The 11,905-nt window shown below is 56.0% G+C and overlaps 1 protein-coding gene across 1 annotated transcript; it reads right to left on the bottom strand.

Annotated features, from left to right (window-relative positions):
- Positions 1–6,467: 6,467 nt before the first annotated feature.
- On the bottom strand, positions 6,468–9,551 carry DUSP1 (dual specificity phosphatase 1). The gene is made up of 4 exons (XM_062188683.1): positions 8,958–9,551; positions 8,524–8,669; positions 7,959–8,178; positions 6,468–7,542 (listed from the first exon to the last, which is right to left on the bottom strand). The coding sequence occupies exons 1-4, from the start codon at positions 9,322–9,324 to the stop codon at positions 7,172–7,174; spliced, it is 1,104 nt and encodes a 367-aa protein (XP_062044667.1). The 5' UTR covers positions 9,325–9,551; the 3' UTR covers positions 6,468–7,171.
- Between the last annotated feature and the right edge of the window lie 2,354 nt (positions 9,552–11,905).

Here is an 11,905-nt window from a genome sequence, read left to right as displayed (position 1 = left end):
GCGCATCACAACCGATATCAACGGGGCAGTGGGGAGCGGGGGAGAAAGCTACAAAGATGCATGGTTTAAAAAAAACTGCTAAAAGACAAAGAGAGATCCCAAAAGCAGCCAGAGGGGAAAAGACAGAGAGGAACAAGAGCAAGTTAGTGAGCTGACTTTGGACAGACACAAAGCCGGCTCAGAGACAGTGAGATGCATCCTCGGAGTGAGTGAAGAGAGTTGAGGACGGACAGGGCGCAGGGTTGATGATGGAGCCAGAGGGGCAGTTTTGGAAGAGATGAGGAATGGACATAGTTTGGAAATGATTATGTTTTGAAGGTAGATGTTTCTCCACCAGCTACTGAAGTAAGTACAGACAGTGAGACAAAGGAGCCCAGGTGCCTCCAAAGGCCTGGTCCTGAGCTAACGCGAGGAGGAGGTACCCACTAACCAAGGTGGGAAGACTGTAGAAGGGGCCAGTGTGTGCTACATCAAAGCGATGTTTTTGGAATTGCCAAATTTGGGGATATATTTGACAAACAAATCCATATGTCATGGAAGTTCCTGCATATTCAAGTCTGCAATTAGGGGAGAAGTCTAGAGACTTCATTTTTTTTGAAAGATTTATTTATTTATTTGGAAGGCAGAGCCTCAGAGAGGCAGAGACAGAGAGAGGCATCTTCCATCTGCTGGTTCACTCCCCATATGGCCGCAATGGCTGGGGCTGTGCTGATCCAAAGCCCAAAGCCATGAGCCAGGAGCTTCTTCTGGGTCTCCCACACGGGTGCAGGGTGCCATGGCCTAGGAAAACAGTAGAGGATGGCCCAAATCCTTGGGTCCCTGCACCCGTGGTTTCCACCCCCCCCACCTCCCTCCCTCCTGCAGCCCTCCCATATCCCACTCCCTCTCCCATCCCACTCTTCACCAGGTTCCATTTTCAATTAACTTTATATACAAAAGATCAACTTAGTACATACCAAGCAAAGATTTCAACAGACTTCACCCATACACCCACACAAGATATAGAGTACTGTTCGACTAGTAGTGTTATCGTTAACTCTCATAGTAAAATACATTAAGGACAGAGATCCTACGTGGGGAGCGTGTGCACAGTGACTCCCGTTGTTGATTTAACAATTGACACTCTTATTTATGACGTCAGTAATCACCCGAGGCTGTCATGGCTATGGAAGCCTCTTGAGTTCACCAACTCTGAACTTCTTTAGTCAAGGCCACATTACAGTGGAGGTTCCTTCCTCCCTTCAGAGAAAGGCGCCTCCTTCTTTGATGACCCGTTCTTTCTGCTGGGGCAAGACTTCATTTTAATAGCTGTCAATACGCATTTGTTTCCTCCTTTCATTTTCCCTTATGATGATAAATAGGACAATGATGGGAAAATAGCTAACATTTATTGTTACAGGAGTCACGCGCGCTGCCAAACATGTTATATGCACAAGTTCATCTTGACACCACCATGCAAAGCAGATACTTCGACTACTTCCTTTTTAGACCTGTGAAGACTGAGGCACTGAGGGGAGAAATGGCCCACACAAGGTCACCCAGACATTGGTTCTGTCCTGGGCACATGGAACAGAATCTCAGAACTTCTCCTGATTCTACACAATTCTGACATCCACAGAGTGTTTCACAAACCATGGCTATCTAATATATGTTTATTGAAGCAGTGAATGAGTGCTTGGGGTCATTGTTGGTGCAGCCTCTATCTTTTTGAATTCATACTTTGTATTTATTTACCATTATTATATTTTTATGTGACAGGCAGAGAGACAGACAAAGATCTTCCATCTGCTGGTTCACTCCTCCGATGTCCACAACAGCCAGGGCTGAGCCAGGCTGAAGCCAGGAGCTGTATCTAGGTCTCCCCCTTGAGTGGCAGGAACCCTAGTACTTGAACCATCACCTGCTACAGTCCAGGTTGCTGGAGACAGAAGCAGAGCCAGGACCCAAACCCAGGCACTCCGATGTGGGATGTGGGCATCCCCAGCAGCATCTTAACCGCTGTGCCAGATAGTCACCCTTTTGGCGAAACTTCTAAATTCCCTCTCTGTGGTGCAGCCCGCTGCAGGGGACTGCCTGGGCTTGGAGAGGAGGGTAGGTCCCCAGGCCAGGAGTCTGTGATGCCCCGACAGGTCTTCGTCCTGTGAGAAGCAGCACTCCCCCCCACCCCATATCGTTCGCCCCCACACACCTCTACAGCCGGGGACCCCGTGCTGACCCTTTCCAAAGGAGTCTGCTTCCTCCTGCTTTGGTCTTCCTGGATCAGCCCAAGTGAGCTCCAGGGATCCCGGGCCTTTGTGCACAGAGCGCAGCTCAGCGCTGTTGGCTGGGCAGGCAAACGGCTGCACGAGGTTCCCCTTGGGTGCTGCCTGCAGAAGAGGAAACTGAGGCCCAGGCACGGAAGTGCCCTGCCCAGGTCGGGGTGGGGGATGTGGGGAGGGGGAGAGAGCCGGATGATCTCAGTGCCCAGGCCACTTCTCCAAACAAGCTCTGACGGCCCCGAGACAAGCATGGACGAATGCAGGCCTGGGCGTCATCGCGCTGGCAACACTGCCCACTTCTCTGTTTCTCTTTGCCAGGGCGCCTGGGAGAGTCGCTGCTGCTCGGGTGACAGAATGGGGCTCCGCTGAGTCACAGGGAGACACTGAGCCTTGCCCAAGCCTCTCTCGTGTACCCAGAGGTGACTGCCTTCCATTTCATCCGTGGGGGGCTTCGGAGCCCTATTACAGATCGGACCTTATTACAGAGGAGGAACCTAAGCGTGCACCTTACAGCTACAAGTGGCAGAATCAGGACTGGAGTTCACTGTCGCTGACTCCAAGTCAAGCGCTCTATGCTGCAGCGCGCAGAGCTCCTTCTCGGGTCTTTGCTGCCCTCCTGGTTTGGAAACTTCTTCCCAGTTCATGTCTCAAATGAGCAACTGGGCTGTGTTATTTGGGTCTCAGTCCAGCCAGTCACTGTCAGAGAGGCCTCCCTGAGAAGTCCCTCTTTGAGTATGCCCTCCACCCAGCTTTCATCCTTACTTAGTACCCCCCCATCCCATTGTTAACGACTTAGCATTGGGAACTTGCTCTTAAACCACAATATCCCTGGGTCTCTACAGAGTCAACAAATATTTGTTAAATGCCTGCATGAAGGAAGGAAGGAAGGAATAAGTAGGCCTGCCGTCTTGCTTAAAAAGCCACAGTTCAGGAGCCAGGGCTGTGGTATAGCCAGTAAAGCTGCCACGTGCATTGCTAGCATACCATATGGGCACCGGTTCGAGTCCAGACTGCTCCACTTCCAATCCAACTCTCTGCTATGGCCTGGAGAAGCAGTAGAGGATGGCCCAAGTCCTTGGGCCCCTGCGCCCGCATGGGAGACCTGGAAGAAGCTCCTGGCTCCTGGCTTCAGATCAGCCCAGCTCCGACCATTGCAGCCATTTGGGGAGTAAACCAGTGGATTAAGACTTGTCTCTCTACCTCTGCCTCTCTGTAGCTTTGCCTTTCAAATAAATTAATATATCTTTTTTTTTTAAAGCTACAGTTCAGAAAAGGGTGGTTTGCAGGTGTTTTCCTAAGCAGGGCACAGCGGGGTCAACACTGTAACACTGCTAACACTGGCCAGGGCATTGGAATGCACCTCCTTAGCTCATTCAGGGCAACACAGGCTGCTGCACACCCAGAGGCGGTTCTGGAACAGGTGTGCTCTGCAGAGCCCTAGAAAAGTCCCCAGAGAGGACAGCCCTCCCACCTGCTCCGTAGAACGCAACCTGCGGAGAAAAACAGCTGGGGGAGAGCTGGCTGCGCCCAGGGTGGGCGGGGGTGAGGTGTGGGAACCCTGAGCAGGGAGCTCACGCTGGTTGGGTGCAGGGTGGGGCCAGGCGTCCTCGGGAGCATTGTTTGCCTCTGTGTACAGCAACCAGAAACCACGAAGCCAGCACTTCTCAGAGGCCCCCCGTCCCCTCCCCCTCCACCGTACTTTAATCTAAACTGATTTGTCAGCAGCAGGAAGTGACATGACAGCTTTCCTCACCAAGAGGAAACTCCTCCGCGTTACCATGGCGATGGTGGCCACTGTAGGATCACAGATTTATATAATCTTAAAGGTGTACTGCACCATGATGTCATCCGCAGAGGGGCCAGAGAGAGGGAGGTGGATGCCAGGAGCTTTCGCTGTGATTTGCAAAATTCCAAAGAAAGGAGAGGATGTGGTGGAGGCATTGCCGGCTGGAAGCATCCTAAGGAAATCATGGCTGCCCAGAAAGCCCAGAGCAACACCGAGTGGGCACTGCTACGTCTTCACCTTCACCTTGCACATCGGATGTTTCACAGAGCGAGGAGCTGACCCTGACAACCGCCAGGACTGGGGCTTCCCTACACTAATGAGCACATTTCTTCCTCACAAGTGGAGTGGATTTTATTGTCTTCATGTACGGAGGAGGAAACCGAAGCCCAAAGGGAGACAGAGCTTTCCCACCCCAAGCTTTTGCAGGGTGGTGAAACTGGCAAAGTCCGCCTGGCTGCAAAGCTCACGCTTCCTCACCCTATCATGCTGCCTTCTGGCTGAGTGACGTCTTGGTCTCCCGTCTCCCTTCACACCTGGGTTCTCATCTCTGCAATGCCCTGCACTTGCTACACAACCTTGGGTGCCTCTCTGGGAGCCTCAGTTTCCTGCTCTGTGAAATGGGTGTTGCTGTTAGAAGTTAAATGCAAGCGCAAGCAAAACACGCAGCTCAGTGGCATGCAGTGCCTGCTCCACCACTGACAGCCGTCATCGCCACGTTCCCAGTATTAAGTGATGAAATTGTCTTTGCTTCCACCTCTCACTACGAGACCGTTTAAGAGTTTCAATACTGAGGTCCTACGTCATTGTCCCACGAAAACAGTCTCATGCCGTATGTGACATTGTCCGGAGGCCCTGGGCACAGCATATCCAACACCCAGGCAAAGAGGGTTATTCTGCCTGGCTCTCGGGGCTGGCATGAGGGTGAGTGGATTGAGCTGGGAGAAGTGAGTTAGTTATTTTCACTGGCAGATCCCTGAGGCAGTCGCTGTATTTTTCCACTAAGTAGATCACACTGGAGATTAATTTGGGCTCAGCCGATGCCTGCCAAGCAGAAAGCAAAGGCCCAAGCCCACAGGGAAGTCAGCCACGGCATCTGCCACAGGCACCATCCCCGGTACATTTCCACGAAGGGAGCCGTTTGTGATAGTAAATTTCTAGGGTTCGATAAAAACATCGGGTACGGTTTGTTTTGAAAAGAATGAACACACTTGCCATAGACTGGAAACCCAACCCAGCTGAGGAAATGAGCCTACAAGCTCAGGGCAAGTTCTTAGAACACAGAGACCTTTCCGGCCCCGGAGTCCAGCAGCCGGGGGTAGACCCACGGAGAAAGGTCAAGGACACCGGGGTCAGTGTCAAGATCTGGAATCAGGACCTAGGCCAGGACCACGGCACAGAGCATTGCTAGCTAATTTGAAGGGGGTATCTCCCTCTCTGCTTCTAACACTTGATCCAGCACAAGTCAGCAGGAAGCAGGCCCTAAAAGGGCCTGTAGTAACCCGAGAGAGCTTGGTGGTTACTTAATTCAACATTACAGGCTGGATTATGGGTTGGTAGTCAATTACAGCTTCTCTGCTGAGCAAGAGAGAGTACAAATTCAGAATATCACCCTAGAGCAAGTCAAGCTTAATCACCTCTCTTCTGCATCAACATTATGAAATCAGATTACCAAGTGAGCAGGAGGAGGCAGCCGCCCCAAACACTGAGCCTTCACCCCCTGAGCCAGGCTGCGGAACTGTTGGCATCAACAGCCTCCCAAGCCCTAACAATGGTCATGCTGGGGGGGAGGGTCTGGCTGGTGATTTATCTGCATTCTATTTGCTTATAGTGCTTGGATTTTTTTTAGCCACTTAATATTATTTTCATAGAAATGAAGGTCTTTACAAAAGCACGTGAGACTGAGTGATAAAACCCAAAACTCAAAGAATCAGGTAACAAAACAGACCAGCAGGTTCTGATTCCCCTGCGGCCACTGAGCTAGGCTGGGTCTCCCTATCTTCAGACTGGGCTGTTTTTCTGGGGGCAGGTGCCACACACCGCCTCGCAGTCAGAACACGTGTGATCTATGCCAAGTGCTTAGACACAGCCTAGAGTGGAGGGAGACTTTTTATATCATCCTGAGAATGGTATTCCAAGAAAAGGCAACCCAGGCCAAGTGGCTGTGGGGACACGAGGGCATCCCAGGTGACACGGCAGATGACACTACTGTTAAAAAGGGAACGGGGCATTCTCACCCTCTCTAGTAAGACTTGCAACGCTGATATCTCCCGACAGACCTCTTGTCCGCCTCCCTTACAACTCAGCTACCTCACGGACCGAGTGGCCACGGAGGGGTACAGGATCAGACCCTCATCCAAATTCCTCCCTATTTCACTTGCAGGAGAGGAGCTGGCTGAGGTTGCCGAAGAAATAAAAGCCTTGAGATTTCAATAGAAATGCCATAATTTATTCTGTTGTATAAAAAAGTCATCCTTACGTAACAAAATGTCTTCTTAGAAGAAGAAATATATTATTTCAGGTCATAAATAATCAGCAAACATACAACTGTTGGCAACTAAAAAAAAAAAAAGAAAAAAACAAACAAAAAAGCCAACACTGGTGTCTTCCATCAGTGCTGGAAACAACCTGCTCTGGGTCTATTTACAGGACGGTACAGTACTCAAAACACAAAAATTGAGGTATTTGGTTCTTCTAGAAGTAGACACTGACGTGTGTGAAGGCGGACCACCTACACAAAAATAAATAAGGGACAGTCTCATATGTGTACGTCTTCAGGAATGGTAATACTGGTAGGTGTGCCAAGCACGAAGATTTCTACAAAAAACAGGGGCCAGCAACAAAGACACGGGCTCACACAGTCCTCCTCTCCTGCCCTGTTTTGTCGGAGGGACTTGATGTACCCACTACACATTGGTCCCCGTGTGCTGGGTGCGACACGCATCTTGCCGTCACCGCTACCACTGCAGAGGAGCCCAGTGGAAGCCAGGTGACGTTACATAAATAAGGCCCAGTGTGCACTCGTGAGCCCCCTCCCCGGAGTCATTGCCTTTCTCCACCCAAGGAGGAAGCCTGGAGTCCCGGGCGCACGTGGAGGTGGAGGTGGCGCTCCTAGCCCCGCCCCGGCCTCTCAGCAGCTGGGGGAGGTGGTGATGGGGCTCTGAAGGTAGCTCAGGGCACTGTTCGTGGGGTGTACAGGAATGGAGACGGGGAAGTTGAAGACGGTGGTGGTGGCGGTGCCGCGGTCCAGCACAGCCATGGCGGGGCTGCTGGCCTCCGCCGAGCAGTGCGGGGCCAGCACCTGCGACTCGAACTGCAGCAGCTGGCCCATGAAGCTGAAGTTGGGGGAGATGATGCTCCGTCTCTGCTTCACGAACTCAAAGGCCTCGTCCAGCTTCACGCGGTTAGTCCTCATGAGGTAAGCGAGACAGATGGTTGCAGAGCGGGAGATGCCCGCCTGGCAGTGGACGAACACCCTTCCTCCGGCATTTCTGATGGAGTCTGGAAAACAAAATGTGCGGCTGCTTACTAGAGAGCTCGGGAGAGGGACCCCAAGTCCAGGCAGAGGGCGTCAAAGAACAACGTCACACGTGTCCTACCCAAACGGCCAGTGTCACCTTACGCTAGCCCATGGACTTATGCTATCATGGAGGGCACCATGCAAAGGGGCAGCAAGGGACTAAACCCAGACGGGGTGTCTCCACTTAGCAGGTTGAATTCTGGGCAAGTCCACTTGCCACGCCTCGGTTTGCTCATGCGCAGGGTAGGACATCAAGTCCTCATTCTGCAAGGATGATGTCCCCCCGAGATGGACAGTTCATGTCTGGTGGATGGCTCAGAAGAGCAGCACCCAAGTCCTTCGCCAGACAGGTTCAAACGGGGAGGCAGCAGCAGTGCCGGGCGTCCATTCCACTCACCTATGAAGTCGATGGCCTCGCTGAACCAGGAGCTGATGTCCGCCTTGTGGTTGTCCTCCACGGGGATGCTCTTGTACTGATAGTGACCCTCAAAGTGGTTGGGACAGTTGGCGGAGACGTTGATCAAGGCCGTGATGCCCAGGGCATCCAGCATGTCCTTGCGGGAAGCGTGATAGGCACTGCCCAGGTACAGGAAGGGCAAGATCTCCACCGGGCCACCCTGCGAGGCAGAAAGACCCAAACACTGCTCAGGCCGGCTCCAGGGCACCACCAGCGCCCACACCCACAAAAACTCCCCAGTGGAAAAGTCAGCGGGTGAACTTCTCAGTACCCCTGCTGCTGCTGCTGGAGTATAAGCAAACAGGGGCCTAAGCACCAGCCACTTCATTTCTGTAGTGCCATGCATCAGACACTCAGCGCCACCGCACCACTTAAGGGCACACCGAGTGTCCCCAAGTCCCCTGTGATAAATAAAGCAGCAGGTCACTTTCCACGTTCTCACGGGCACCCTCTTCCAAGCCTCGCTGGCCCCGGCTCCTCCCCTCTGGCACGGGGCCCCACTGACCTGATCGTAGAGCGGGGTGCTGCAGGAGCTGCATCCGGATTCCGCGCTGTCCGGGATATTGGTGGTCAGGGGAAGGCTGAGCCCCATGGGGGTCGACTGTTTGCTGCACAGTTCTGGGCAGGACGCCGAAAACGCCTCATAACCTCCTGGCAACAGAGAGAGGAAGGTTTGCTTCCATCAGCATCGCTGAGCCAAGGCCCCTTCCCACAAAGCCCCTACCCCACCAGGCGCTCCAAGTTCATATCGCTAAGGCCCAAGCAAGTCTTTGTTCCCAGGGCCAGACAAAGCCGGCGTGACAAGCCCCCGGAGCCACAACGCCGCGCCCATGCGCTCCAGGTGGGACTGGGGCGCCGCCGGCTCCCCGCCCCCACTAGAGAGCCAAGGACCGAGGGCCCCCCCGCCCCCGGCAAGGCAGCGCTGCCCCGAGGTCGTACCTTTGAGGAAGAAGACGTGCGCGGCGCGCGCCTCCCGGCACAGCGCGCCCGCCGCCAGGGCCAGGGTGCCGTCGCGCTTGGCGCCGTCCAGGGCGACGCTGCGCTCGTCCAGCAGCACCACGGCGTGGTAGGCGCCGGCCAGCAGGCGGCCGCGCAGCTCGGCGTTGGGCACGATGTGCTCCAGCCCCATGGCGCCCTTGGCCCGGCGCCGCACGATGGTGCTGAAGCGCACGTTGACGGAGCCGGCGATGTGGCCGGCGTTGAAAGCGAAGAAGGAGCGGCAGTCCAGCACCAGGCACTGCGCCGCGCGCTCCCGCAGCAGCGCCCGCAGGCCTCCGGCGTCCAGGATGCCCACCTCCATGACCATGGCCGGCCTCAGAGCCCCCAGCGTGCACGTCGCTCCGGCGCCCTTTGTCTGTCCCCGGACGCCAAGGGCAGAGCGGCGGCGGCTTTCGAGGAAAAGTCCGACCCCGACTCTCTGGGCGCGGAACAAGACGCTGCCTTTGGGCCGAGCGCGGGGCGTCACGCGGGACGGCAGCCACCCGGGCTTTCTCCCGCCGCTCCCGGGCCCGTCCCTGCTCCGGCGAGCGCACCGCCTCTCCTACAACCCAGTCGTCCCTCTCGGCGAGCTCGGCCCCGGGGAGCGCGGTTATATGCGGCCTCTCCGGGGGCGGGGCGGGGCGGGGCTGGCGCGCGCTGGGGGGGGGGGAGCGGGGTTTGTTTGTTTGAATGGCGGCCACGTGACCGGGTGGTGACGTCACCCGCCCGGCCCGGCCCGGCGCCACCGGAGCCAGAGGCAAAGACGTCATCGGCCTCGGAGCGGGGTGCGCTCGCCGCGAGCTGGCTCGCGCCCCAGCGCCGGCCTGCTCCTGGCTCGTCCCCAGAGACCCGGCCGGCTCGGCTCGGCTCGGCTGTCCGCGCCCCGCGGGAGGACAGGGGCGCGCTGCCAGCCGAAGGCTGACCTCCGCCACTTGCCTCGGCGCCGCCGCTGGGTCCTCTCGGCCGCTCGCCTCCTGTCCTCGCTAACGGGCCGGGCTGCCGGGGTCCCGACGGCCAGCGTGGTGGGGGTAGGCGGAGAGGAGCTCACGATGTGGACCGGGGAGGGTGGCGGGGAATGAACAGCTCTGTCCCTGGAAATGGCGTCCCCACCAGGAGAGAGGCCGGAGTGAGAAAGAAAGAACTTTGTATACGTTGAGCAAGAACAATGGCGTCCAGTGAGCCACCCCACCCCCCATCCCCGCCACGGGACAGACAGCTCCTCTGGTCACGTAGTCCCTAGGAGGATGGAGCAGAGGAAGGCAGGTCGCGGGCCGGCAAGCCCGGGGCACGGGGCGCGGGTCGGCGCCTGGGGAGGGGGCGTTACCTTGGCTCGAGGCCGAGGCCCCCGGGGCCCTGGCTTTGCACACCCCCGGCCCCAGTGTGCGCCCTCGGAGCGTCCGCCCAGCGCTCCCCAGCTCACAAACCCAGCCACGCGTGGGGAGAGCGGCTGCAGGACGCGCGCCCCGAGCCCTGCTGACCACCCCCCCGGGCAGCAGAGCCGCCTTCGCGGCGACAGCGGTGTGTCGGGTCCACAAACAAACCTTGCGCCACCGGCCGAGTGCAGAGTCGGGAACATTCTGCGGTTTCCTCTCTGCTCTCCTGGGGGAGGGGTGTTCGCCGCCAGCCTGTGTTGTCCCTCTGTGGGTTCTAACGCCAGAGGCAGCTTCTCCCTTTGCCTAGCGTAGCTTGTGCCAAGTGCCATGCAGAGACTTTGTGCTCGGATGCTTCTAGAAACGTATGTTTGTTCAACGGATGTTCCACCTACCTTGGACCCTTGGCCCAGGACAACAGCAAAGCAGGCTTCAGATAAGAGGGGAAAGATGGCGAGAAAGAAGAAAAAATTGAATCCTCTGTTTGTTTATTCTACTTCAGCTGAGGAACTCAACATATTTTTGCGTTGAATCACAGAATGTTAGGGCTGCTGACTTTTCTCTGCATACCAACTTGATCCGTCCCAATTTTTTTTAAAACCAAGAGCATTCATTTTACATTCCTCTACCCAAATGTTTCAAAAAGAGCCCCTTTTTATACAAATGTCACAGTGGTCGTGGCACAGTCCAGCCCTCGAGTTGGGAGTCTGCGGGCCTCTTGAGTTTTCCCTCTCATCCCTTGCTGGAAAGGGTACAAAAAGCTGGCGTGAACCCCAGGGTCGTTTTGATTTCTTATCCCCAAGTGAGGCTGCAAGCTCACATCTCTTCAGTGGGTCCGTACCAGCCGACTTTGTGGAGGGCTTGAGGCCCCGGATGAGAGCGGCTGGAGCCAGCCCCTCCCGCACCGCTTCTCCTTGTGATTCACTCAGCATCTTGGTTTTCCCCTTCCCAGCAGAGCAGTTCTCATGCGTTTCAGGGTCTGGCCGCAGAAGCTAGACCGGCTTGGGAGAGGGACACAGGCCAGCTCAGAGAAAGGTCCCTCCTTCTCACGATGGGGCACATCCATGGCTCACCTGCCTAGAGCCAGGTGGTAAAGGTGTAGCCACCGAGGCTCCCAATCCAGGCTGTGGAGACGCTGCTCCTGGCTAGGGGTGGAGCTAAGCAGAGGCTCCCCGTAACCTGGCCTCCAATGATTGCAGAGAGAGCGAGGGGCTGGCACCAAGAGCCTGGCTGAAGGGAGGGTATGAAGCAGGGTGAATCAGCCCGCGTTGACTCATGGGAGTCTCTGAGCTGGGCCCTTCCTGGTTCCAGATGTGCTAAGACAGAAGCCTATAGGCGGTATGAGGCAGTGGGAAGGACGTAGGGCCGCGCATGCCCCCAGAAGCCAAGGCCTCACCATGTGGTCTTCAGTAAGTTCCTTCCCTTCACTGAGCCCTCCCTCTCTCCCTTGTGATAATCACGTCTTGGAGGGCTGTGTAGCCCAGGCTGGCACCGGCCTGCAATCCCTGGCCGAACCCTGCTCTCAGAGTTGACTTCGGA

The sequence above is a fragment of the Lepus europaeus genome, chromosome 4 (assembly GCF_033115175.1).
Source record: "Lepus europaeus isolate LE1 chromosome 4, mLepTim1.pri, whole genome shotgun sequence".
Classification (NCBI taxonomy): domain Eukaryota; kingdom Metazoa; phylum Chordata; class Mammalia; order Lagomorpha; family Leporidae; genus Lepus; species Lepus europaeus.
Note: the sequence above shows the minus strand (reverse complement) of the source record. Positions and strands in the feature narration are given on the sequence as shown.